Source organism: Peromyscus maniculatus, chromosome 13 (assembly GCF_049852395.1).
Source record: "Peromyscus maniculatus bairdii isolate BWxNUB_F1_BW_parent chromosome 13, HU_Pman_BW_mat_3.1, whole genome shotgun sequence".
NCBI classification, from domain to species: Eukaryota; Metazoa; Chordata; class Mammalia; order Rodentia; family Cricetidae; genus Peromyscus; species Peromyscus maniculatus.
This window is the reverse complement of record NC_134864.1, coordinates 59,497,994-59,524,166: the sequence shown is the minus strand read 5'-3', so window position 1 is coordinate 59,524,166 and position 26,173 is coordinate 59,497,994. Positions and strand designations below refer to the sequence as shown.

The 26,173-nt window shown below is 45.1% G+C and overlaps 1 protein-coding gene across 2 annotated transcripts in view; it reads right to left on the bottom strand.

Moving 5' to 3' along the window:
• Window positions 1-26,173, bottom strand: part of Ankrd44 (ankyrin repeat domain 44) — a 276,558-nt gene that overhangs the window by 20,574 nt on the left and 229,811 nt on the right. For both annotated transcript variants that reach the window (XM_015993765.3, XM_006974874.4), the window contains exons 17-18: window positions 10,683-10,754; window positions 2,364-2,565 (exon numbers count right to left, since the gene is read on the bottom strand). In XM_015993765.3, the coding sequence (XP_015849251.3) occupies window positions 2,364-2,565; window positions 10,683-10,754 (274 nt within the window). The remainder of the gene's footprint in view (window positions 1-2,363; window positions 2,566-10,682; window positions 10,755-26,173) is intronic.

The window sequence follows — 26,173 nt, the reverse complement described above, 5'->3', positions numbered from 1 at the left end:
TCTAAAAGGAAAAGATTGGTATAGGACTGACCGCTAAATCCCCTCGGCAATGCGTGCAGGGGGTGGGAACAACAGATCTCGGCTTTTCTTTCTGTATCAATTTGATATTCTTCAATGCTCAGAATCACACCAAGGCTATTTCGTTTTTGACTAAAGATAAGAATCTCTCCGTTCATAATTCTCACCTAGTGTGTCACGTGGCAGAATCATCTACAGTGGGGCTTCTGCGTCCTCAATGTAGCTGTCTGAGCTTAACTCACAGCCCTCAGGAAAATTTCAGCCCCCCCCCCAGAGTAACAAGCCCGGTTCACACACACTCTATTCACACACTCCCCCAAACTGTCTTCTAGCAAAGACCTCAGCATCTTAGCTGTGTCCTGCCATCTCCGGCCTGTTACACCGCTTCAGCCTCTCCCAGCTATGAATGACAGCCATTATTCACGTGGCTCCAAGATCACAACTGTCACTGCGTTTATCTGTGCTAAACCCTCCGACGTTCATTCTGGCTGGCCCTCTTCACAGGAACAAAGGAACCGGACTCTCACGTGAACTGAAAAAAAATTTTTTTTTGGCTAAGTGGATCCCCGAATCTCGGGCTGAAGCTTCGGCACAGCAGACATTTTGTGCAGAACAGTCCAATGACAGCCTGTAAATAAATGACTCAAGGGACAGCCGGAGTGAGTCTTCTTGACCACTAGGGGGAACCATTGGACCACACCTACATCACAGTGGCAACTGGGTGAGGCTGGTCGTCATTATTCACCTGTTTTATGGGTAGTCTTCCACAATCAAAGCTGGCCGTTGCCAATTGCTAGGAATTACATGGTAACAAAGCAGATGCCTGGCTACACTAGGCAACACGTCTTTTAAAAAAGCAAATTTGATTTTGACAATATTACCAAGGAATGCCTAAGAGACAAAAATACTAGTGGGATACAAAAATTATAACTGGTATGCCAGCCATCGCTGGCCTTTTCCCAGCAGTAACTGTTTCCAGGTAGTTAGGCGACAGGTAGGCTTTCTCTGTCTCTGGACTGTGTCTGTTCAGTGGCTTGGGTGTTAAGGGATATTGATAGACATATACTTTTTTTTTTAAAAAAAATTACATTTGTATTTATTTTATTGTGTGTCTGTCGAGGTATGCATGTAGAGATCCAAGGACAACTTGCAGGAGTTGGTTCTCTCTTCTGACATGTGGACTCCAGTGATCAAATTCGGGCCATCGGGCTTGGCAGTAAGAACAATACTACTGAGCTCTCTCACTAGCTCTAAAATATATATATATATATATATATATATATATATATATATATATATATATATATATCTGTCTAGCATTCCTAGAAAACTTTCAAGTAATGAAAACCATACACATCTTTTGAAAATGTGTCTTGATTCCTTCACTTCCTCAATAAGACCATACTCATACTTTTTCTTTCTTTAAAAGATGTTGCACACTGCCCTTCAAAGGCTGACACCATGGCATCGCCTCAACTAGAAGGTACTTAGGCGTTAGCTGGGCCACCACAGCATTGCCTTCACATCTGCGCACATCTGGAAGTGTCCCAAGACATTCTGGGAAAGTCACATCACTTGCTGACTGACAGGCACAGGGACTTGTTTCTGCTTTGATATCAGATGCATGAGAAGGCGGAGCGAAAGCTAAGTGAAGAAGCATGTAGGCTGATAGAGTGACGTGTTTATTAGCTCACAGTCTGTGATCCCCCTGATGAAACAGTCCTATAACATCATTAAAGCTTTCAACGGCTTTAGGATTCTGATGTGGCTTGTTCCGTCTGACTGACTCTAAAGATCACAGTGTAACTTGCCTCTCGCAGAAGTTTTGGGGTGGCCTTTGGTCAAGGGCTCTTATGCTCTTTCTTTGGGAAGGCCAGAAAGCACCAATTATGTCTCAGGAGAAAGCAGATCAAAAGCATTTTGGAAGCATTCAGGTATACATGGTGTAGAAATAAAACTGATGGTAAAAGTCAGGATGGAAGACACTGCTATCCTTTGCGGGAGTGGGGGGTGGGGGGTGAGCCCAGGGCCTGGTGCATGCTGGGCACATGCTTTCCCTCTGAGCTACAGGCCCAGCTAGGATCCTTTTTAAATCTTTTAAAATTCGTATTAATTTATTTGTTGGGATGACATGTGCTCTGTGCATTTGGATAACAGAGGACAACTTGCAGAAGTCCATTCTTCCCCCTCGGGCGACATGGGTCCCAAGGACTGAACTCAGGTCACTCAGGCATGGTGGAAAGCACCATTATCTGCTGAGCTACCTCACCCATTTTACCCTTTTATTTATACCTACGCGTACACTGCGAAACTCGGGAATAAACTGGACCTTTGAGGAGACCTACCTGAGGCATGAAGTGGAGTTCTTTTGGTGACATTGTCTTTCACAAAGATGGACGCGCCCTGGTTAACGAGAGCTTCCACACATTCCGTGTGGCCCTTGAAAGCCGCTAGGTACAGCGCTGTCCGGCCTTTCTCGTCCCTCATGTCCAGGTCCACTAGTGACTGGAGAAGGACCTCCAAGGCTTGGTGGTGCCCATTGTAAGCCTGCGAAGAGGAAAGCCACAAATAATCCCGTGGCAGCCACCCGAGGGGCTGAGCTTCCAGAGTCGCTGACTCCTGTGCGGAGAGGCCTAGTCCTATTGCAATTGATATGCCATGTTGGGTTGATGTCCCTGGGAGGCCTGCCCTTTTCTGAAGGGAAATGGGGGAGGGGAGGGGATGTGGGGAAGAGGAGATGGGGTGGAACTGAGAGGAGAGGAGGGAGGGAGAAATGTGGTCAGGATGTAATATATGAGAGAATGAATGAAGGGATGAGTGAATGAATGAATGAATGAATGAATGAATAGACAAAGAAGGAAAATAGCCCATTGGAGCAACACTTGGGATGGACTCTAAAGCCAGTAAACGGAAGTCGGACTGAAGCACTAATTCACAAACCTCTGGTTTCCTAGAAATGTCCTTTTCCTCAACTGTCAACGTTTGCTCAAAGGCATCCCATCCATCAGTGCCTGTTTATTAGATCTAACAATGTAATAATCTAATAAAGACAAATGGCTGTGTGAATTATCCGTTCATCTACCAGTAGAGTCCCTACACGTATCAGTGGGCAAGGAGAACATTTTCAGGATCTTTTCTGTTAATAAAGCTGGCGAGGGAAATTATTGGAAACATTAAAGACTCTGTAATCCAACCCAGGCACGCAAACCTTCCCTCACAGCCCACCACGCGACTGATTGCTAACCACGAGCGTGTAGGCGAGTTTCTTAACTGTTCTTAGAGTTTTGTTTCCTCGTCTATAAACTGAGAGCAATAAAAGCTGCCTCCTGGGACTGCCGCAGAGATGAAGAGAGACTGCACCAGCTTCGTCTGAGATCTGATGCGCAGCGCGTGCCTCCCTTCCTCGTCCTCTCTTCCGCTGAGCGTGATAGTGATAATATAATGAAGCCACAGGAACAATGAGGGAAATACAGGACATGGGTCAGGGCAGAGTTCAGATCTATTATTGAGGTCCTAGGCTGTATACTATTAAAAACAGGCCAGAAAGTCGGAGGCTTTTAATTCAGTCTGTAAAGGGAAAAATATTACTCCCTCACAATCCTCACAATAGAGAAGCAAAGGAGCCTGAAAATAAAAGAGAGGATGGGGTGGGCTACCTGGGGTGCAGAGGGCCAGAGGGACAAGGAGGGAACAGGAGAGGTCTGTCTCGGGGTCTTTGACATCAAAGACTCTCTCTTCTGTCACTGGCAATTTTTTTTTTCACTGAACTATATCCCTCAAGGTACCATGTATTTGCAAAAGACTCCACACAAAGGATTAATTTCCTTAATATAAAAAGAACTTTTGGAAACCAGGAAAGTGTTCAAAGGACCTGAAAAAGCCACTCACAGTGGAAAAAAATGTAAAATGCCCATAGACATATGAAAATCTACATAAAATACTATAGTGGTATTTAATGATAACCTGGATGATGAATGAAGGGTCTGCCATACCCAATATCATTAAGACTGGGGGAGAGGGGGAGCGATTTTAGACACCCTGGTGGGTGTGTAGGTTGCTATGACTTTTGTGGAGGGTGATATGACAGTGCCCAAAAGAGGTTTTTAGAAACTAAGTTGCAGGCAATATATTTAGCATGGCCTCGTTTATATAAAAAGAAGATGTATGTGTGCATATTTATATTTATATGTACTTCTATAGTCACAAGAAAATTCAGGATACCAAAGAAGCCAATAATGGTGGTGGTTATTTCCAGAACTAATAGGTATTAAGTGTATATGCTTAATTTAATATCTTCCTAAAAATAACTTAAATGATTTTTGCCCTGAGTATAGATTAACAACAATAACAAAAAAAACTAAGTTGAAAAGAATCCATACGAATTAAGAGTACTGATAAGTTAAAAATAAAAATTTCTGGTTTCATTATTTTTGTTAATGATTTCGATAATTTGCACATATTAGAAGTGTATCCTTGATGTAACATGTGATATAAATCATCTGGTAACGAATCCCTATTAATATCCCTTTCCCAACTTCTCCCTCGATTTCTAAGCACACGGGTCCGACCTCTCCTTGGTATCTGCTCTTGAATGTCTAAGCGCCGCACACTGAATCCCGGATTCCCTTCCAGGAACCTGCTCTGACTGCAGCCTTGCCTTCTCAGCAAACGGCAATTAGACTCTCGGGCGCACCCTTAGGCAGTTATCTGTATTTCTCTAACTCTTAAGCCCGGGCTTGTGGCCCTGAACAAGCATCTGGGTCAGTAGTGCCGTGGACCATGACAAAGAGCGCCCTCTATGCCTAGCCCTGTTCCGGGTGGGTCACGTCAGCCCAGGGAAGGTGCTTCCTTGCTAACTCAGAGGCATCTCTGTGTTCTCAGGAATGCCCCCGAGAACCCCAAACCTCGGTTCACGTCCACAGAGGGGCTGTGTAAGCAGCGGCAGTCCTCCACGCCACTCGTGGGACACTGTCGCCACGTCTCATCTGAGGCACTGCCGCACTGCAGACTCCCACCATACCGTTTGACCAGAATTCCAGCAAAAGTGTCCTCTCCGTTCCTGGCCCTTCTGATCTACGGTGCGCACCAGCACCGGATGAAACCTTTCTACGGTCAAGCCGGATGCCGCGCCCCTCCTGCAAACTCAGTCTTGAGCTTCTTCTCTTAATGGCAGCGAAATCCAAAACCTGCCCTGACCAACCAGGCCTGGGCTCCGGCCCTCCCCAGCATCCTTAGCATGTCCTGGCTCTGGGGTGCCCACACTGCCCTCTAAGGTTAAGCGCACGAATCTCCTCCTCTGGCCATTACGCCTGCACTTTCTGTTCCTTGTCTGGAAATGTTTATCCAGACAGCCCCCTGACCGTCCTGGTACATCTACGCTAATGCACCTTTACCAGGGAAGTAAGTCCCCAGCATGTGTCAAAGTTCAGCCCGCTTACTTCTTTGTCTTCGAAGTACTCATTGCTACCAAATACTAATCGTGCATGTGTTGATTTGCTTTTGGTAATAGCAACGATCTACTGAGGACCTTCTATGCGGTGGTGCCATGCCAAGCACTCCACATCTCACTTATGGTCTGTAAATGTCCTTTTTTAAAAAAGATTTATCTATTTATTATATATAGTATTCTGCTGGCATATATCCCTGCCTTCCAGAAGAGGGCACCAGATCTCATTATAAATGGTTGTGAGCCACCATGTGGATGCTGGGAATTGAACTCAGGACCTCTGGAAGAGCAGTCAATGCTCTTAACCTCCGAGCCATCTCTCCAGCCCCAAATGTCCTTTTTTTTTTTTTTGAGACAGGACCTTGTTATATAGCCTAGGCTGGCTTCAAACCCTTTAGGCCTCCTGCTCTAGCGTCTCGTGTGCTGGGATGGTCACCAACACATATGTAGGCATATGTCACCATACTTATTGTAAACACCTGTTTTCACAGGTCAAATAATCACAAAACTTTTCCCTCGGAAATTCCATCTGATTGATGTGAAGGCTAAATATTTTTGTGTTTGCCTGTAATGGAATAGGGTGGAATAACAAATGCTGAATGAAAACCTAAATTCCTTCCATAGAAAGCTCCATGTAAATGGAAAATGTCTTGAACATAGATAGCTATGGAGCAAGAAGGCATGCTCTGGGGACAAAGTTCTAGACTACTGTGCCTTTACTCCCCACTACTGCCTCTCTCGAGACAGGAAAACCAAACTTCCTGTGTCAAGAGCTGTAGCTGCTCAGGACAGGAAGTCTGCATCATGACCTAAATTCTGAAGTAACCACTAGCCGGCTGCTGGGTGTGGGCATGGCAGCACTCAGTGGAACGCACCACCTCACCAGTCCGGGGTTTAGAAGCTCTTGTGATCCTCATCTTACCGGGGAGCGCCCAGAGGGGCAGTTATGCTAAGGGTAATGCAGCCTTGGGTGGAAGAACCAGGTTTCAGTACGACAGGCTGACCCAGGAGCCCCTTGGAGAGAGAAAGGGAAATTCAATATGGCAGTTTAGACGCATGTTCCTTGGCCTCTTATGGGGAGTTTCAAATATCCACAAAGAAGACAAAGTGGTAAAATGTCTTCCATATATCCTGTATCAGCTTCAGCCATTATCAACTCAGGCCATAGGTGATTTTTAAGCCAACTCAGGACCATCTAACCTTAAACTAAGAGCCCATTTCTAGTGACAGGAACATCCAGGTAGGACTGTAAATCAGATTTTCAGACTTTATTCTCTTCGTGACTTTCCAAACCATGGCCTCCCACTTTATGGTAAGTGGTAGTTATCGGTTCGGCTTACTGAGAAATCATGACTCCATGCTGAAGGGACCTGGGCCCAGTAGACAGCAGAGGGTTCTACATATATTTCCAAATCTGTTCCCTTCTCCATGGTGACAGGAATAGTAAATGATAGGAATTCCAGCTACGCCACCATGATCGCGCATGCCCGGGCCAGACACTTAGTCATTTCCGGGTCATACATCCTACATAATAATCCGTAAACTGCATGGTCACGTAAATTGTGCACAGTGTGACCACATGATCTGTGTGCGTGCATGGAGTAGCCATGTGGGCCCAGGTGCACATGCACAGGGGTAGTCCTTAAGAGGTGGATCCCATGTACACCCCCTCCTTCTCATGTGTCTTTCAGCAGGCCTGATCACACCCTGTCCTTTCCTCTTCCTAATAAAACTCTTGATAGTGGGTTTATGTTGTGATTCATGACTTTTCCTCGCAGGGTAAGAGCGCCGCACAAAACCAACAGTAAACACTTTCATTTCTGTTCACTGAACTTAGCCGAGGAGAACTTACGATGCATGTAGATACACAAAGGACAGAGGCCGGCACACTTAGGTTTAATAAAGAGAAGACCCACGGGGGAAGGAGAAACACAGGCAGGAGGCAGGGAGTGTCTCTAAAACAATAGCTGTAAGGAGGTACTTAGCCTCTGCACTTTCTCTTTTAATCCCCACAATTAAAAAAACAAAAACAAAAATCCATGTGTTGTTTTCAGGTTAAAGCAGCTTAGGATAAAACACAACACAATTAGTGCTACTAATTGCAGCTTTCCAGCCTGGATGATTTTGTGGCGTAGGCACGTGAAAATGCTCAGAATGGATCAAAAGCCAGATTTACCTACAGGACGGATTCCCCGTTTCCTCCATTGTTTGCAGCTTCTTTTTTTCCCCTTATTTTTTTCTCATACACTATATTTCGAGCATGTTTTTCCATTCCCCTAATCTCCTCCCGAGCCTCCCTCCTCCCTCCCACACAGCCTCATTTTCTTGTTCTCTCTCAGAACCAAAAATAAAATGCAAATAAAAACAAACCAGTAAAACATAAGAAATGCCAAAACGAAAAGCCCACAACAACAACCACCACCACCACCTAACCACCTGGTGTTCACTCTGCGCTGGCCGCCTTCTCCTGGGCAGGGGCCTGGCCTGTTCAGGAGTGTGGTTGATACACCCAGTGAGACTCCATCGGAGAGAATGGATTTTCCCTTTGCCACCAGGTAACTGTTGCAAACAGTTTCTTATGAGGGACGAATTTTACTATGGTAAGATGTCACTGGGAGTAGCAGACTTTAAAATGATTTAAATTATTAATTTAAACTAGATCAAGAAATATCTCATTAGGCAACTTAAATGCCTCAATCGTGATTCATTTACTTAAGCCTTTAAAGATGGAAACTATGGGCAGACAAGGAGAGGGCATTTGGGAGCCCAGCACATTTCAGGGATGCCACAAGTCCATCTGGAAATCTCCACAGCTGGAGTCTCCCCTTTGCATAACCTCATCTCTTGATTTAAAATTTTCAAGTGGAAGAAATGAATATGAGATTCTCTGAGCTGATAACCCTGGAGATCTGAATCATTCAGGCAGGAAATGGTACCTCAAAAAAGCAGGTCAGGTCTTTCTGTGGGTCAAGGTTTGGGGTATCTCTTTCAATTTCCCTGCTAGAATTCTCTCACCTAAGAACAGTAGGCCTTGGGTTTTATCAAGGTAGCAGCTCCAGCAAAGCCTGGAGAGGGTGACGAGCGTATTCATAGGTGTCCTGCAGTAAATAATTTCTAAGTGCCAGCTTGTCGAGCGAAGAATGAAATGGTTCTAGAACAGGTCCATCGGGGTCGTTCTGGTCAAAGTCACCCCCATCGTTTCAGGCTTCGGCTTCTGCTCCCTTGTAAGTTTGTGACCTCTGAGACAGAAGTCACACCATCTTCCTTATCTCCTCAAATCGGAACAAGTGGTTTCTGTTTCGCTCAGAGTAGGTCAGAGTTGTTAGCATGGACCGGGAGGTCCCGTGAGATGTCGTGGCGGTTGTCCCCCACTCTCTCCCTCACCACTGTCACCTCCTTGGTGGTCACACTGTTGTTCCGTGACATGCCAAGCATTCTCCGACGCCAGGATTCTACACTTGTGCCCAGATCTTCTGCCGGAGAGCAATGTGACCAGCTCAGGCCCCCTGTGCGAGCGTGGCATTCTCCGTCCTGTTAAATAGCACCTTCCCTGTCTGCCACCTCCATCCCCCAGCACAGGGATTCCAGTTCATTTTATTACCATCTGGCGTGCTATGGCTTGCCTGATGTCTCTCCTGTACGGGAAGCTCTGCAAGGCTTTGCTCCTTCCCTGGGACAGCTATCTCCTCCTAGGAAAGTGACGGGCGCTATTCCCAGCCAGTGTGTGTCTCACGGAGGAGAGAGACTCGTGGTGATAACTGTGAGGACGAAGTTGGCTGTTGACACACAGATGCCACCAGGTGCTCTTCTAATTGCTTTACCCAGATTAGCTCATGCCCTTCCCACAGGGGCCCTTGAGGAGGTACTGATATTCCTTTCTTCTGATGGATGGGGAGACAGACACAAGACGTTAGGTACCTGGCTAACCTCACACAACTGACAAACAAACTCAAAAGGGTCTTCAGAGCCTTAACTGCTTTGTCCTTTTTCCTTCACAGTGGGAGACAACATGTTCGGATGCGTCACTGATGAGAGGCGTGGCATTTAGGACCGCCTCTGCTCATCTTCTGTGGCCCCTGCCAGGCGCAGCACCGCCAAAGCCCAGTCTTGGCACGGTGTTACCACCATGCCACCCTCTCCTATGCGAGTGGAGACCCAGAGAGCTCAGAAGTGCGCCTCGCACACAGTAAACACAAAGCAAGTCATTTTATGGGGGAAAAAATGAGGATAGGATTTTTGGAAGCCTGGACCTCTGTCTCTTCTCAGCAGCAATGCAATCAGCTCCATGTTCAAAGGGCACGAGGATCCTGCTCTGAAAACCCACACGGCCTCACTAAAGGCATCTGTGTTCATCATTCTCCTTGTATCCTGTCCCACTGTATTTACTCAACAAAGGCATGTCTAAGTACCACCTCGACCTCTATGACCAGACCATGCCTGAGTGTTCAGCCTTCAGCAACACTGTGTGTGGGCAGGCAAGCTGGCTGTGGCTGGGTATGACTGCTAGGCAGCAGGGCTTTTTCAAACAGGGGCTAATCACTGAGGATGAACCAGATACCATCCGGAGCAGAGATACAGGAGTGGAGGAGCCTCCAGGAAGAGTTTTGGAGTCAACACTGCCCCCTTTGATTACCAGGGGGGGGGGGATGCTTTGCTAGTGAGAACTCTGTCCGGCCACCCAGACCTCTCCAGCATGAAAAGGAGCCCGGGAACCTCCTCTGAGGATAGTGCAAACCAGGAAGAATGATACAGTTGCTCTTCTAAACCTGCTCCTTTTCTCACACAGTTTTGTTTAAAATCCACACAGGTTTTAATTGTGACATTTGAAAATGTGACATTTGATTATTCATAGATTTAATGCTTGCATGTTACTCTCCATAATCAGATCTCTTCAGCTGAAATGTTTCCTTTATATAAAAAAATGATTAAAGCTTATGGTGATCATTTATTACTCCTTCCATGGTAGTGACTTTATGTAGGCGTCATCTTTTTATTTGTCCCCATTCTACAGATGAGGACACTGAGGACAAGGTAGGTGACTGTATCTAAGGTGAAGCTGGTGAAGCAGTCCCTCTCGGCAGCACATGCTTTAACCCTCTGCTGTTTTCATTAGCACTGATCACGGCCCTTCTGGGCTACATCTCAAGAGCAGGCGAAGTTTCTGGAACTTGTTCTTTGTGAGACAAACAGAGGAAGCTGCCCACGGCAGTTCGCTTACCGCTAAGTGGAGTGGACTCTTGGGAGCGACGCAATCTGATTCTTCAAAACCAGTGTTGGTTCTTTCCAAAAGCTGTCGAGACAAACAGATAAATAAATAAATGTGAGAGTCACCAAGGAATTGTGGTTTCTGGTTCCGAGCATGGATGATCGAGAAGGGAGCTTCAGAAGTTAAGACATTTTACAGTGTACCAGCAAATGAAGTCCAGAGATCAAGTATCACCAGCTCCATCTGACCTGCAAACCAAGTGTTCAAGTTTCCAGATCAACCTGGCATTTGCCAGCTACTCAAGAGATGTTTGTACATGAAATGCTGCTTCTTTGTCAGTTCAGAAAAAAAAATCATGTATAGTCCATCCATTTCACTGAGAGAATCCATAATAATGAAAAATGATAGTGTTTATTCCATTATCAAACACACGCTGACTGAAAATACTGTTGGAAAAGACAGGCTAGTCTCCTTATTGTCGCGAAGCTTACAGTTTAGAAAAAGAAATCAAACACAAATAAATATACAAACCCGGAAGCATTTGAAGTGCCGTGTGCCGCCATGAACATAAAACGTAGTACGTGATGGTAGAGCATGAGGCTGAGGGTTAACCTGGACCCATGGCAAGGGAAGGCCTCTCCAAGGTGACATTTAGAGTCTTAAATGATGAGACTTAAGAGAGGCAACATTGTAACAAGAGACGACTGGGAGAAAGGTCAATGAAATACACGAAGTGGCAACATGCTGAGTTAAAATCTTATGGTGCTGGGGAGTGTGATTGGATGATGGCATGCTCATGGACTACTGTTAAACCTTTTTGTCTATTCATCATAGGAATTCATCCCCCGATAAATAGTTAGATGAGGCATGCATGGAGAAATGCACTCACGCAACAAACATTTAGTGAATGATTATCGTGCACAATGATAATATTGTACAATGACTGAAGATTCAATAGTAAAATAAGAGTCAACTTTCTCAAGGAGGAAGTTATACAGTGAGAAGTTAGAGTTCATTATATACTACAAGGTGTTGTGAAAAATGAAGAAGAGGAGGGGTCTGGGGGGCAATCCTCTGCAACTTCACGTAGAGACGGGGCCGGCGTCACCGAGTAGATGGCCAAGCCTGACCTGGAACAGAGGAGACAGCCTTGTGGCCATCTGGGCATTCCAAGGAGAATGGTCAGCAACCAGCAAGTCCCTCAGAGACAGGTGTAACCAAGATCACCAAGGAGGCCAGAGCAATGTCGTGAGGAGATGAGAAGGCAGAGGAGGAATCGGGTGGGGAGAGAACGCTGGCAAGATCCTTGTGGGTTGTGGTCAAGATTCTGCCTTTGATCCAAGATGTGGCAGAAACTCACTAATGTGCTTTGAGCAGAGAAATAGCGTGATCTAAATGATTCCAGAGCTGGGATGGATGTATGAACACAGTTGTCATCAATGTCCACCCTAGACCCCTGGTGGGTGGGCGTGACTGCCCTATAAGGCGGGGTTAGACAATCCAAAGTGACATTTTCTAGATGCTCTAGAGCAAGAGCTCCAGACAGGATTTAAATTCTGGCGATGAAAGGCACTAATGGAAGTTTTGAAAACAGAAATGGACAGAATAAACCCCTGCTGTTATTCTGGTGAGGATCATGCCATTCTGGTGGGGATCATGGTTGTGGAGTTGTGTTTGCTTGTCTTTCAGCTTCTCATGTACAGGCCATGGAACAGTGCAGGTACAGAAGTAAGAGGTGGCCATGCCAGGCATCTGCTGTGGGGACAGGTGGATCCAGCCAAAACTCTGGATGGCTCTAGAGGTAGAAATGTTCCCGCATATCAGCAAGGATGGTGTGTCTTTGAATCCTCCACTGTAGTGGCTGCCCTGGGATTCACTCTCTCCAGGATTATGGGGAAGAGGCCACTCCCTAGCATAATGCCTCTGTTCAAGCTTATTCCTGGACGTCCAGCCTAGCCTCCACTTTCCTAAACGTTCCCGTACTCTTGCAACACCCACTAAATAAAATTATATCTTTCAGTCTTCAGCTAGGCAGCATGTTTTCATGGCCTGCAAATGAAGCCTGCACAGATGTTTACAGTGTTTTCTATTTTTAACTTTTTTTTGAGGGGGTGGGGGGGGTGTCAGTGTCTCACCATGTAGTCCTGGCTGGCCTGGAACTCACAGAGATCTACTGGCTTCTGCCTCTAAGTGCTGCAGTTACAGACTGTACCACCATACCTGGCAACGAAGGTTCTAATAACGACAGTGACGGAATTACAGTAGCCAAACCCTGAAAGGCGAAAGTTCCTAAAAAGAGTACCACCCATGTCTGTCCTTCAAACTCCTTAATGTGTCAGGTGAAACACGCAGTCCAAGGCTGCCCGTGCAACGGACACTATTTTCACTTGAAAACGAAGAGCAAACAGACGCGATGTACTCAGAAAACACCCTAGAAACGCACAGGCTAAGATGCTCAACACGATAACCCGCAAGGAGGACTGCAGAACGTTTAAGTTCCTCCTCCTGCTTCCTAACCCTTGTTCCCCCCAGAGTGAATGTATACTGTTACCGTGTCTCAGTGAGTTTCTGTCAGTTTGACACAAACAGACACACACATGGGAAGAGGGAACCTCCACTGAGAAATCGCCTCCATCAGCTCGGCTTGGGGACACGTCTGTGGGGCATTTTTTGAAGAGCTGCTGATTGACCCAGGCGGGCCCACCCACTGTGGGGGGTAGCACCCCTAGGCAGATGGGCCTGGGCTCTGTAAGAAAGTCGCTGAACAAGCCAGGAAAGCAAGCCAGTAAGAAGAGGTCCTCCATGGTCTCTGCTTCAGTTCCCGCCTTCAGGTTCCTGCCTTGAGTGCCTGCTTTGACTTTGATCAACGATATACTGTGAAGTGTAAAGCTGAAAGAAACCCTCTCCTCCTCCATGCTGGCTCTGGTCAGTGTTTTTTCCAGAGGAGAAACAAACTATAATCAGTATGTTGTATTTGAAAACAAGTTCTCAAGTTTCCATGAAATCAAAAGAACGATGCCCTGGGATCCTCAGGTGGCACAGAATGCCTTTCCAGAGTCAATATATATGGGACAAAATGTTGTGATTAAGAGGCTTTGGTAGATTAAATAACAAGTGTAGAAATTAATAGCTCAAAGCACACAATTTTCAGTTCATAGGTAACACATTATAAATAACTACATTAGAAGTGTGAGATACTTCATTTTCGTTCCTCGTTAATATGAGAATAGAACCTGGAACTTAAACAACTTAGGATGCACTAAAATAATAAACACAAATTTAATTTTAACTTCAAAGTACCGATTAAAAAACCATCTCTCGTACACGGCTGAAATCAAAGGAGTCTTCACTGCCCAATGGGGCCAGTAAACATCTGCTCTTTGTTTTGCAACATTATCACCTTCAAGACTTCCTGGAATTGACAGTGTACACCAGCTCCAAATCCTGTCCTAGAATGAACCTGTAACCGAAGGAACACAGAACCATTTCCCCACATTTACAACCCCAAGGAACAGGGGCAAGAAGACAATACACCGAGAATAGACACAGATTAGTTCTGTTCCCATGATGCTTATTTTGGAATAAGATTTTTCCACACACATAGTTTGATCATTCTACCAGCGTGTGATGCCTTATTTCACTCACTCAGCAAATATTTGCTGGAGGAAGCACCAGAACTCAATTTGTGCAGTGAGTAGATGCGGTTGCTGACCTGATAGAACGCAGAGGCTATCTGGGAACCCAGGGCGGTTAACGGGTAATTGAATCATTTGAGGCCGGAGATGGGATGGGATGACACAAAGACTCCATGAGAGTCCAAAGAAGGACCTGATGTACAACTGCAGTCAGAGAAAATAACATATAGCCCAAGGCCTAACGGTAGGAGCTATCTGGGCAGAGGAAGAAAGAAAGAAAGTCTGTTCAAGGCTGCAGGAGTCCAGGGAACAGGCCATGCATGTGGAGACCAGAGGACCATCTTGGGTGTCAGGCCACGCCTTCACCTTGTCTCAGACAGAGTCCATCTGTTGCTTGCCGTTGCATGTGCCTGGCTGGCTTGTGAGCTGGTAGGGGTTCTCCTGTCTCCAACCCCCATCATGCTCCTAGGATCACAGCTATGTGCCACTGGGTCTGACTTTTATATGGGTTCTGGGGCTTCAAATTCAGGCCTGCATGCTTGGGAGCCATCTCCCCAGCTCCTAGGATACTTTTTAAAGTATTTTAGGACAGTAGTTTTAAACCCAGACTTCAAATATGGATAGCTAGTCAGTCAATAAAGTGAACTGGGCAGGGAAGAGCCATGATTATGATAATATTCTTGGCTTTTATGATTAAAAGCCATTCTGGCTACACTGAGAACAATAACTACAGTTATGCCGGAAGTGAGGAATTCAACCCTAGAGACAGGGGGACAATTAAGGTATTTCCACTGTTAGATTTCTAAATCATGATTTAAGTTGGAGAGAACCAATATTCTCACACTGAGGAAAAAGCAATGGAAATAAAGGAAGCAGAAGTTTCATTTGTTCCTTTGTGAATCCATTCAGTAACTGTTTGCTGAGCGCTGTGGTAGGTAGGTAGAGATAATATCTCTTAACATAAACTCTGCCCCCACAGAACTTATAGTCTAGAAGGTAGAATACACCTGCTTCATTGGTCGAACATTCGAGAAAGGGGGTAGATTACAGTTAAGGATGACATCCATTCTCCAGCTTTGGTAACAGAAGACCTGGTAAACTTCTCTTTAAGATGAGAAAGGAGAGATCATGGGAGAGAACTATGCAGTGAATGATGAACAGTCTGAAGAACAGCTGGGTGAGTCAATGGGGTATATTTTGTTTAATGGATGGCTGAGTATAAGGCATGAGGCTCAGAATAGAGATCTTGCTTACAGCTTCCTCGTGTGAGAGATTATTCAGGAAGAATGCAGTGAGAGAGGGCAGAAGGATTGGGACTATAACTCTAAGAGTTCTACTACATAGGGATTTGTAATTGGAAGAGTGGCCACAGCAGGAATTAGGAGCAGACAGATGTAAGAGGAAACCAGCACAGTGAAATGATGATGATCATGATGTTGAAGGTACTGATGGTGACCAATGATGCTGAGAAGATTCTCACTGATGACCGCCAAGTTATTAAGCAGTTACTCTAAATCAAGAACCTCACTTGGGTCATCTCAATCAAGCCCAGAGTAACAACTAAGGTAACATCCTCATGTGGGCACAGTTAAGTGGCAGGTGAGGGGACAGAACCCAGGTCTAACACATTGACTTCTTTACCCTGTACCACAGTATCTTCTGATTAAGACAAAGCTGAAATTTCTTGGTATTTCACAGAAATCTAGGATGGGGGCAGGAAACAAGGAGAAGTCTATTTTAAGTATGAGAGGCTTTTTATGTCTCTAATATCACAATGTCTTTTAATCTGTGTGACTTTGTTTCTTAAAGAGTAGTAAGTAGTCATCTTAGTTCCATGGGGACACTAATTGGGACCTGGCTCTTCTAAGCTTCCCCTTCCTTTATATTAAAGGTTCTTCCTTCACTAAGAGGACAATGTGGAACTGGTAGGAAGAAAAACAACTGGCAAGTCATTCAAAACTGGCATTTATGATTTGAATGAACTTTCCTTCCCAATTTAAGATCTGGTGCTGAATATCCACTCTAGGGGATGAGGCAGAGATTTCAATGCAGCCCAGAGACCTCATATCACATAAACTCCTTCCTGGAGGCATATGGGGTCAGGGAGGGTCAGAGCACATATACCATAGTTTGTGGTGGTATTGTGTTGCCCAAAATATTGTGCACACTAATAAACTTATCTGGGGTCAGAGACAGAACAGCCACAATATTAAACATAGAGGATAGGCAGTGGTAGCCTTTAATCCTAGCATTCCAGAGGCAGAAATCCATCTGTTCAAGGATACAGCCAAGAATGGTGACTCACGCCTTTAATCCCAGGGAGTGAGGCAGAAAGCAGAAAAATATATAAGGCATGAGGACCAGAAACTAAAGGCATTTAGCTGGTTAAGCTTCAGGCTTTCAAGCAGCAGTTCAGCTGAGAGCCATTGGGATGAGGACACAGAAGTATCCAGTCTGAGGAAACAGGACCAGCTGAGAAGCTGGCCAGGTGAGGTAGCTATGGCTTGTTCTGCTTCTCTGACTTTTCAGTGTTCATCCCAATAACTGGCTCAGGTTTGATTTTATTAATAAGATCTTCTAAGATTCCTGCTACAATAGTTCATGATATGGCTTGTGGCTTATAATACATCTGGAAAATACAATTGCCCTACAGAGATCAACCTCAGGCTACCTCATCAAAACTAGAAATGGAATGGGCTCTTCTGAAACCTGGTTAGAGGTAAGAACACACGCAAAGCAGCAGTATTGCAGAAAAGCAGTGAGTGTAGAGATCCTGTAGTCAAATCAGGGCTATCACTTTAAATATCTGGTATAAAGCATATCAGTTTAACTTTCCCTTAACTATACTTCCACTTAATATGCTTATCAAAATGTACAAAGTCCATGCACTCATAATGAACTATACCCACATCTAATGTCATAAATGTAATATGTACATACCCAATAAGTCACCAAAGATTTCTATGGACACAATGAAACTTGTACTCAATCTGAGGATTGTTTGCCTTAGTAACACCTTCTTATGGACATCTTATCTCTTATCACCTCTAAAATCCTGAAGTTCGTTCTTTTCTCAACTGACCAATCAACTGCAAAGTTTCTACATAAAGAAATAACATGGCTTGAGCCTCACTTATTCTTCTTTTGCTTCTTCCAACCAGCATCAATTGGCCAAGACTTTTTTTGGATACAGAAACGGGAAGGTTGGGCGTTACAGCCCCTTCCAGCTCCCACTGACATGCAAAGATAAGGTATGAGTGGAGAGAAAGGAGACAGCGTAAGCAACAGGCTTTCCAACCATCTCTACTGCAGATTTGGTGCACCCGAACAGGTGGTGGCGAGAATGCCTGGTGGATTTTGTTGCTATTGTTTCTGAGGAGGGAGGGCTCCCTCTGCTTTCCAGGCTGGTCCTGAGCTCCTGTGATGATCATCTGGCCTCAGCCCTGAATGCGGGGACTCGTTCAGCCTGAGAAGACCGCTGTTTTTAGGACATTTTCTCTGAACCTGGAGGCACTTCCTCAGGACTAGAAGGCACATTCAAAGACTATCTTAATGTCTTAGATGTAAAGACAGCAATGGGAAAAAGCAGAATTTGAATGTCTTACATGGAGGCACTTCCTCAGGACCAGAAGGCTCACTCAAAGACTATCTTAACGTCTTAGATGTAAAGGCAGCCAATGGAATAAAGTACATCTGTGGTAACAAAGACCAAATATGACCTCAGTGGTAAGCTGACAGGCTGGTAGGTTAGCCAAACAACAATCTCATTGAATTTTGGGAGGCACACATAAATATTGCAACTTGAGCTGGAAACCCAAGCTTTATAAATGGTGTAAATTATCTGTCTATTTGAAAACATGGCAGTGGAAACTTTAAGGGTCCCCAGGGCCTCAGGATTAGCTAAGCTAGTTTTAAAATGTTCTATTTAAGAAAACAGAAAGTAAGTGTGGCTCAGACTGTAAAAACAGGAAAGGCTAGCTCATGGGTCTGTGAGGTAACTCCCACTCGGTTTGTTTCTGGTTACACTTTGACATCATAGCTAGTGTCCACAAATGGGGACAGGAAGGGCTAGAAAACCGTAGACATGTCCTCGAGGGCCAAGACAAGGAGAGGTTTGTAGACAGATTTCTTGATCCTTTGGCAGTAAGGGCCTGTCAAGTCTATGAAGGGTTAGAAGCAAGACAAGGCTCCTGGAAAGCTGGCACCTCCGTCAGAAATTCTATTTCACATCCCACTTGTTTATGCCTAGGAATGAATGCTACTTGGACAACCCCAGGAACATACCTTACCTCCTCAGCTAGGTAGGTGTAGGGGTGTATAGGGGTGTGTGTGTGTGTGTGTGTGTGTGTGTGTGTGTGTGTGTGTGTGTGTAGGGAGCCGCCATTCTAAGATGGCGCTGGCTTCCTGGTAGCCTAGCTGTAAACAACTCCATATTTGGCTATGATGCATGAGTATGGTAATTGGCCTTATGTCCTCAGCCTATCCCGTGGCTCCCCGTGCTTGCCTTCTGGCGGGACCCAATCACAGTACGGCACATTTGCCTGATTCCTTATATAAGCAGCTGCAGTTTAGTCCTCGGGGCCCCTCACCTCCCGCTCTCCCTTAACCAAGAGGCGCTCCAATAAAGTGTGTTCTGAGAAGGATCCTCGCATGGTGGTCGTTCTTCCTCGCTGGCCGAGGAGCGCGCCGCAACTGGTGCCAAAACCCGGGACGGGAAGGAAACTTCGGACACCAACTGGTGCCGAAACCCGGGAAAGGTAACTTCGGACAGCATGTGTGTACACATCAGATCCAGTCATGAAGGAGATTGAGTCAGGTGAAGTCTCAGACCATCCTACTGTATCAATACCACCTTTCCAGCAAATGATCCCAGGGACACAGTTAGCTTTTAGGAGATCCCAGAGACCTTTCAATGTCAAAACTGATACGACAAGCCAGGCCATGATGACCTCTGTGGGCGCCTGACTGCTCTGCACAACCACAGATGCCCATCCCAGCCCCAAACAAATGCTTCCTCGTATTGCCCACATGCAGACCAGCACTGACTATCCGGATTCTGCTCACATGCCTTCACAGCCGTTAGAAAAAGCTGTGTTGATTGAAATTGTTACTAACAATGGATCGCAGAAACCCAGTGATTACAGAAAGGTATGAATCTAATGTATTTCACTTCTCTCTCCCCTCACTCCCCTACCCCCAATCCTGTAAATACAGAACCATTAACTCTCTCCACGTGTGTCAGTCGAATGCTGGGCCACGTCAAGAGGCGATAACACAAATTAAGGAGGGTGCTCCTGGAGGCTTAGCGAGATTAAGTTTCCATTTCTTCTTGGGAGCTCATTTGGAGGACTCTGCTTATCTCCTCCCTCCAGTGTGTAGCCAGTTCCTGTTGATTTCCCTACCAATTAAAAGGCGTAAGAGCCTGTAGTATGTGGGAAGAAAAGCTAATGAAACCCACAGTGAAGATAAAAGCCAGTGTGTTTTGGCGTTCCAAACGATCTTACTCTGAAAACATTCAGCCACTTTGACCCAGTAAAACCACTTCAGAGCCTGCATTCTAAGAAAGATAGATGCTCAAAGCTATCCAGTAGTCAGAGTATAAACTAAACTACAGAACCATGGCTAAAGCATGGCCCTCTAATAACCGAATATGATTCATTCATTTTTACATGCTGACCAAAAGTTTTTAGTATCATTGAAAAAAGACTGCCATAGTATTTTATGGAGAAAAGTCAGTGTAAACACTGTCTAGTCCATGCAGGACACTGTACATATGTGAAAAAGTGTGGAGAAAATGTGAAGGGAGTCTACCCGAAGGCTAACAATGAGGAGGACAGGGGCTCAGCTTCAGGCATGTTTATTTCCTGTTCCCATTGTCTCACACATTCTAAACCCCTACAAGGAATAAATAGTGCGCTCCTAAAACATACCAGACATCTTTCTTTAAAACTTAGAGGGATCAACTGGGTGACTTCTGAAGTTTCTTTAGCTATATTCTACTAATTTCTATCCAGTGAGAATGTACAGACTTAATGTTCGATTGACTCGTACATCGATATACTAGCACTACCAGCCTGGACAACATCATTGTTAGTCAAACTTCTAAGAGGAAGCTTCGGCTGAGTTTAAGAAGGGACACAGCCCATCACGGTGGGCAGCCATGGTGGCAGGAACAGGAAGAATCAGACAGTCAGAAAGCAGAGAGATAAACGCTGGCATTCTGTTGTCTTCTCCTTTTTGTGAAGTGTGGGACCCAGCCCATGAAATGGTACCACTCACATTCAGAGAGGGGCTTCTCAAGTCAGCTACACCTCTCTGGACACTTCTTCACACACATATCCGGAAGTTTGCCCCCTACATAATTCTGTTTCCTGTGAAGTTGACGATGAATACTAACTACCAGAGAGTACATTCTGTATTTCGGATCACAAGGGGGCCAGCTATCCATACCGTGGACCACAGCCACCAGGAAATCCTAGAAACACCAGCCTGATACAAAGGGAGGGAGTGCCATAAGCGGTTACAAAGTGGTCACTGCCATAAGCGAGAACATTCTTAAGGAACCCTTCATGTCACTTAGGACATGCTCATGAAGGTGTGCAAGTCCATTCTGATATGGCAATGTCTGCTACAAGGAAACGTCAGTGCAGAAGAAAATCTCAGCTATTTATTTCCTCAGTATTTCCAGGAAGGGAACTAATGCAAACCATGTCTATTCACCTCTTAAATTTTAAGAGCATTTCAAAGATAAAGTTGCCTTTTTCTGTCAGTAATAAGTTCAATATATTGTATTCCACCACTTGGGAAAGGCATTTGATGATATTTAATTCTTTTTTCTTTGTATTCTTGTGTTACATGTATAGTGGTGGTGGTGATTGTGTGTGTGATTGTGCGCGTGCGTATACGTGTAGGGGCAAAAGAGGAAAAACAGAAGTTGGTGCTAATTAACCAATGATAACAAGAGTTTCGGATTTAAAACAACAGGAGTCCTGGTAGACATCAAGAGGCAACTGATGGATGCCCCACTGTTCAGAAGAACACTATCCCAGGGTTCCCCATATGTTAGGCATAAACTTACCAATGGCATATGCCCCAGATGTCTAAACTTGTACATAAGATGATCGGGAAAATTCCAGATCTTTTCAAAAGCATTAACAGGCCCACCCAAACATTCATTTGATCGTCTAATGCGAATTAAAGGCTAATTATCTGCAATGTTATATATTAACTCGTAGGTTCATTTCCAGCAGAGATACAAATTATCTCTGACTGGTAGGAAAGAAAACCCAGGGGTTACCTCTTGCTGTCCTGGGGGACATTAACCAGTGTGATGTGTAGCCTAATCGTCCTATTCCATTGCTGTACTAACTGCTCTGCTTCTCAAATGGTCCTTGGGTGAGCTTACAGCTTACCCATTCTTTCACTACTGGATGAGATTTTTTTAAGTCCTTAATAGATGTTTCTTCTCTCTTTGTATGTGGGCTGTGCTCTGCATTCTTTTAAAAAGTATACTTTGGCTCCACTCATCAGCCTAACCCTAACACATATCCTCAAAACTTCTATATTCTTTTTTAAAAGATTTGTTTTTTATGTATATGGACATAAATACATTTTGTAGGCATGTGCATCTGTGCAACATGTGTGCAGTGTCTGAGGTGGCCAGAAGAGGGCAGCAGATCCCCTGAGCAGAGCCAGGGTGGTTGTGAACCACTAAGGGGGTGCATAGAACCAAACCCAGGGCCTCTACAAGAGCAACAAGACAAACATGGTATGTACTCACACTTAAGTGGATTCTAGATATAAAGCAAAGGACAATCAGGCTGCAACCCACAGAACCAGGGAGGCTACATAGCAGGGGGGACCCTAGGATGACTGTGGCTTAGAATAAGTTTTGGTTTTACTCAATCACTGGGCAAGCCTCAATGAAACATTTCACTATTAGGATAAGAATTTATACTGTATCAGGCTGATAATACAAAAATAAATAAAATAAAGGAAAAGAAAAAAGAAAAAAAAGAGAGCAACAAGTGCTCCTAACCACTGAGCCAGCCCTCCAGCACCCATTAAATCCTACATCCTTGGGAGATGCCCATACCAGTCTCTCCTCACCGTCCCACAATTAATTCTTTTCTCAGGAACTTTCAAAGAACTTCAGTAGGTGAGTCTCCCTGCTTTGGAGAGAAGCTTGCTAGACAAGGGACAGCGTCGACAGAGCTGTGCAGTCACAATATCAGATAACAACCCCACCGATTCCCAGCCCGCTCGGGTTTGGCTCTGAGACAGAACGCACAGCTCTCCCGCCCTCTGTAGTGACTAGGACCACTTCTCAAGCTCCCCTCTACCTCCCTTCATCTCCCCGGCTTCCCCTCTGCAGGCTGCTTCCTTTGACAGAGGTCTGCTTCTGGCCTTGGCTCAGGTATCTACAGGGATGCCCACCTTTTGACATTGCCATGTAATGGTGTCATCTGGAGATGTGCTGGGGATCCATGTGTCCTGCAGGCTGCAGGCTGGACATACCTGACAGTGGTCGTCAAGCCCACAGGAGACCTCGGGATCGGCACTTGCTCACTTCTCTCCCTGTCGACGGCCATCTGCTCCAGTTTGCCTTCCGGTGCTAATTTTGCTCAGCGCACTTTAATGGGAGCTCGGTGTCACTCTGTCTCTTTCGCTGGCCTCCTTCACACCTCAGATCGTTAGCGGGAACAAGGGACTTCACGCCAGAAGCCTTCAGGACACGTGGAGGAGCCCAACACACTGACTCCCCTTTCCTCCCCCATTTCTTTCAAAACTAAACCTCAGCGCAGTAGAGAACAGGACGCTACTAAACAATGCAGCAGCTTTCCGACCACCCAAACAAGAGCACACTACCTGAACCTTAGCTAGTTCAATGCATCGTTCCTCTCAAAGCTCGTCACATTAAGTCAGGTTTTCATTTATGTAAGATGGCTGCTGTTTCATGGGCACGGTGATGAGGAAAATATTTTTAGATTTTTAAAAGATGGAATCTGTACCCAAAAATATCATACCAGTTTCATCTTCTTGTAATATAATAAAACCATGATATTCCAAAAACTAATTTTGTTGGCGTGTCAGTTTAAAAGTGATTTTGTGGGTTCCTCCACTGTGGGCCTCACTTTAGCCATACACGCTGGCCCCCACCATTAGGTCTTTCCTTAGTTGAAGGGAGTGTTGGGAGCCAGCTCTTGGCATCTCTAACCCTCCTGGAGTTGTTTCCTCAGAGGTGTTAGCCAGTCCACTCCATTAGCCCTGGCTTCCTTCACATCCTTTGTATTGCTAAATGGGAACCAGCCCCCCCTCCCCCCTTATTCCAGAGTGCCCATGTTCCTGGGAAGGAAGGCAGAGCACTGTTTATAAGACTCTCAATCCTTCCTCCTCTCAATTTACTCTCCCACCCCTCACATCCCCCCTTTATAACCAAAAAACAAAACTAAAATCCGCCCTCGTATGTAAACACTTGTAGTCTCTGGTGGGAAGACACAAGCCCTGCTTCTGATGACCAACTTTCATCCAGTTATGGAACTGTGTGGAGGCCACACTTCCAGGAAGCTCCTGGATCATGCGCGAACCGTAATGAGCTGTAGAATCCTGTCTCTGCCAGGCACTTTTCAGGCATCGGAATTTTGGAAGTTTGTGTCTTCGTCACTGCTCTATTGCTGTGAAAAGACACCATGACCAAGGAAACTCATAAGAAAGCATTTAACTGGGCAGGCTGGCTGGGCTTAGTCCATTATCGTTGTGGTAGAGAACATGGCAGCTGGCAGACAGGCGTGACGCCGGAAAAGTAGCAGAGAGCTACATCCTGGCCTGCAGGAGACAGCTTGGGCCTGGCATGGGTTTTTGACACCTCAAAGCCAACCCTTAGTGACACACTTTCTCCAACAAGGCCACACCTACTCCAACAAAGCCACACCTCCTAATCCTTCTAATCCTTTTCAAACAGTGCCACTCCATGGTGGTTAAACATTAAAAAAAAAAAAAAAATAAGCCTTTGGGGGGCATTCCTATTCAAACCACCACGGTTGGGCTCAGCTGATGGCCGAATGAAGTGTCTTAAGTGGTGTCCCTGACGTATAACACTAGAGTGGAGACAGGGAGCCATTGCACTCACGGGGTTCAGGGGTCATACACCAACTCGGGTAGTCCCTGCCTCCTTCTCCTCTGTTGCTTTTCTTATGTTTCTGACTGTTAATTAGCCCTTTGTAAGGAAGGTGTGGAAGGGAGGCATATTTACTTCAGCAAAGCAAATCACAAACATTCTCACAGTTTCCACACTAAACAATCTCAGCATGTTGGCCAATAGCTTCACAAACATTCTCAGTTTTCACACTAAACAATCTCTATTGACCATGTTGGCCAATAGCTTCAATGAATGGTTTGAGAGAGGTCAGGTGCTTGCTGAAGTAAACTTTTTCTGTCCTGCATGGTCTTACCTTACTACCTCATCCCTATTCATAAACAAAACCAAAACTACTCCGCAGTGTGACTCTGCGTCATTCCAAAGAGCCAATTCTGAATAACGGCAATCTACACACTCGTGACATTTTTCTTCTTCTCAACAATTAGAGTGGCTTCACTGAAGTCTGGGCTGTTTTCAAAAGATCTTTAAAAAAAAAAAAACAAACTTCACATCTATCCTAGAAGTTACAGAAAAGGGGAATTTAAACAGTTTGGTTTTTAATTTTCAAAAGCATGGAATTTATCAGTATGTAGATGAAAAACATTCTAATTCCACTGGGAAAACAGGGCTTCAACACTGCTAGTGTGGTGTGGCGGAGACTGGGCCGCTTTCCCTGCTGCGTAGGAAAGCACAGTTGTCACAACGGGACCCTGGTTTCCCCTCTGAGGACCCCCCACCTTATCACAGACTCTAAGTCCATGCATGGACTGTAAGGGACAGATGTAAGACAAAAAGAATCACCTAAAAGGAACTTTTTATTTACTGTTTGTTTGTCTGTTTTAAGACAGGGTCTCTTCTAACAGCCCAGACAGGTCTGGAACTCACTATGATCTTCCTGCCTTGGCCTTCCCAGTGTTGAGACTATAGATTAACCATCATGCCTCGCTTTTATTTCTAATCACCAATTTCATAAAGCAGACAGTTGACAAATGAAAGACTTAGGTACAAAACCTAGTGCCAAGGTTAGAGCTATGTTAACACATACTTGATTTGAACCAGAAGTATAAACATAAGGTATATCATAAAAGGAAAAAAACTCATAATTTGTAATATATTTTCTTCTAATCTTGGAATTTTAGTTGTCAAGTAATAAAATGACAATGGATATAAATGCATCAAATGCTGGACACTGTTTAATCCTAGTACTTGGGAGGCAGGGGCAGGCAGATCTCTGAGTTCAAGGTCAGTCTGGTCTATGTAGAGAGTTATAGGCCAACCAGAGCTATATACTGAAAGCCCATCTCAAAGAAAACCAGGGGCAGAGAGTTGTAGAGATGACTCGGAGGTTAGGAGCTCTGGCTGCTCTTCCAGAGGGTCTGGAAGACAAATGTCTGTAATTCCAGTTCCAGCAGAACCAGCATCCTCTTTAGGCCTCCACAAGCAGGCACTGCATTCAGGCAAAATACCCACACTTAATAAACGAATAAATAACATACCAAATTTAAAAACAAAAGTAAATCTTTAAAAACATGGGAAACTTCTTTGTTATTATAAGGAGAGATTTTGTTTCTCAGAATTTCTCTCGTCATATCAAGTTCCTGTGAAGTTTCCTGAGTGCTTAGCATTGAGTCACACACCAACTCCACAGCTGCCCACTGCACATTCCAATCTTAAAGCCTGGTCAAGAAAGAGCGCCATCCTCAGGAGGGGGCCTTGAACAGCACAGCAAA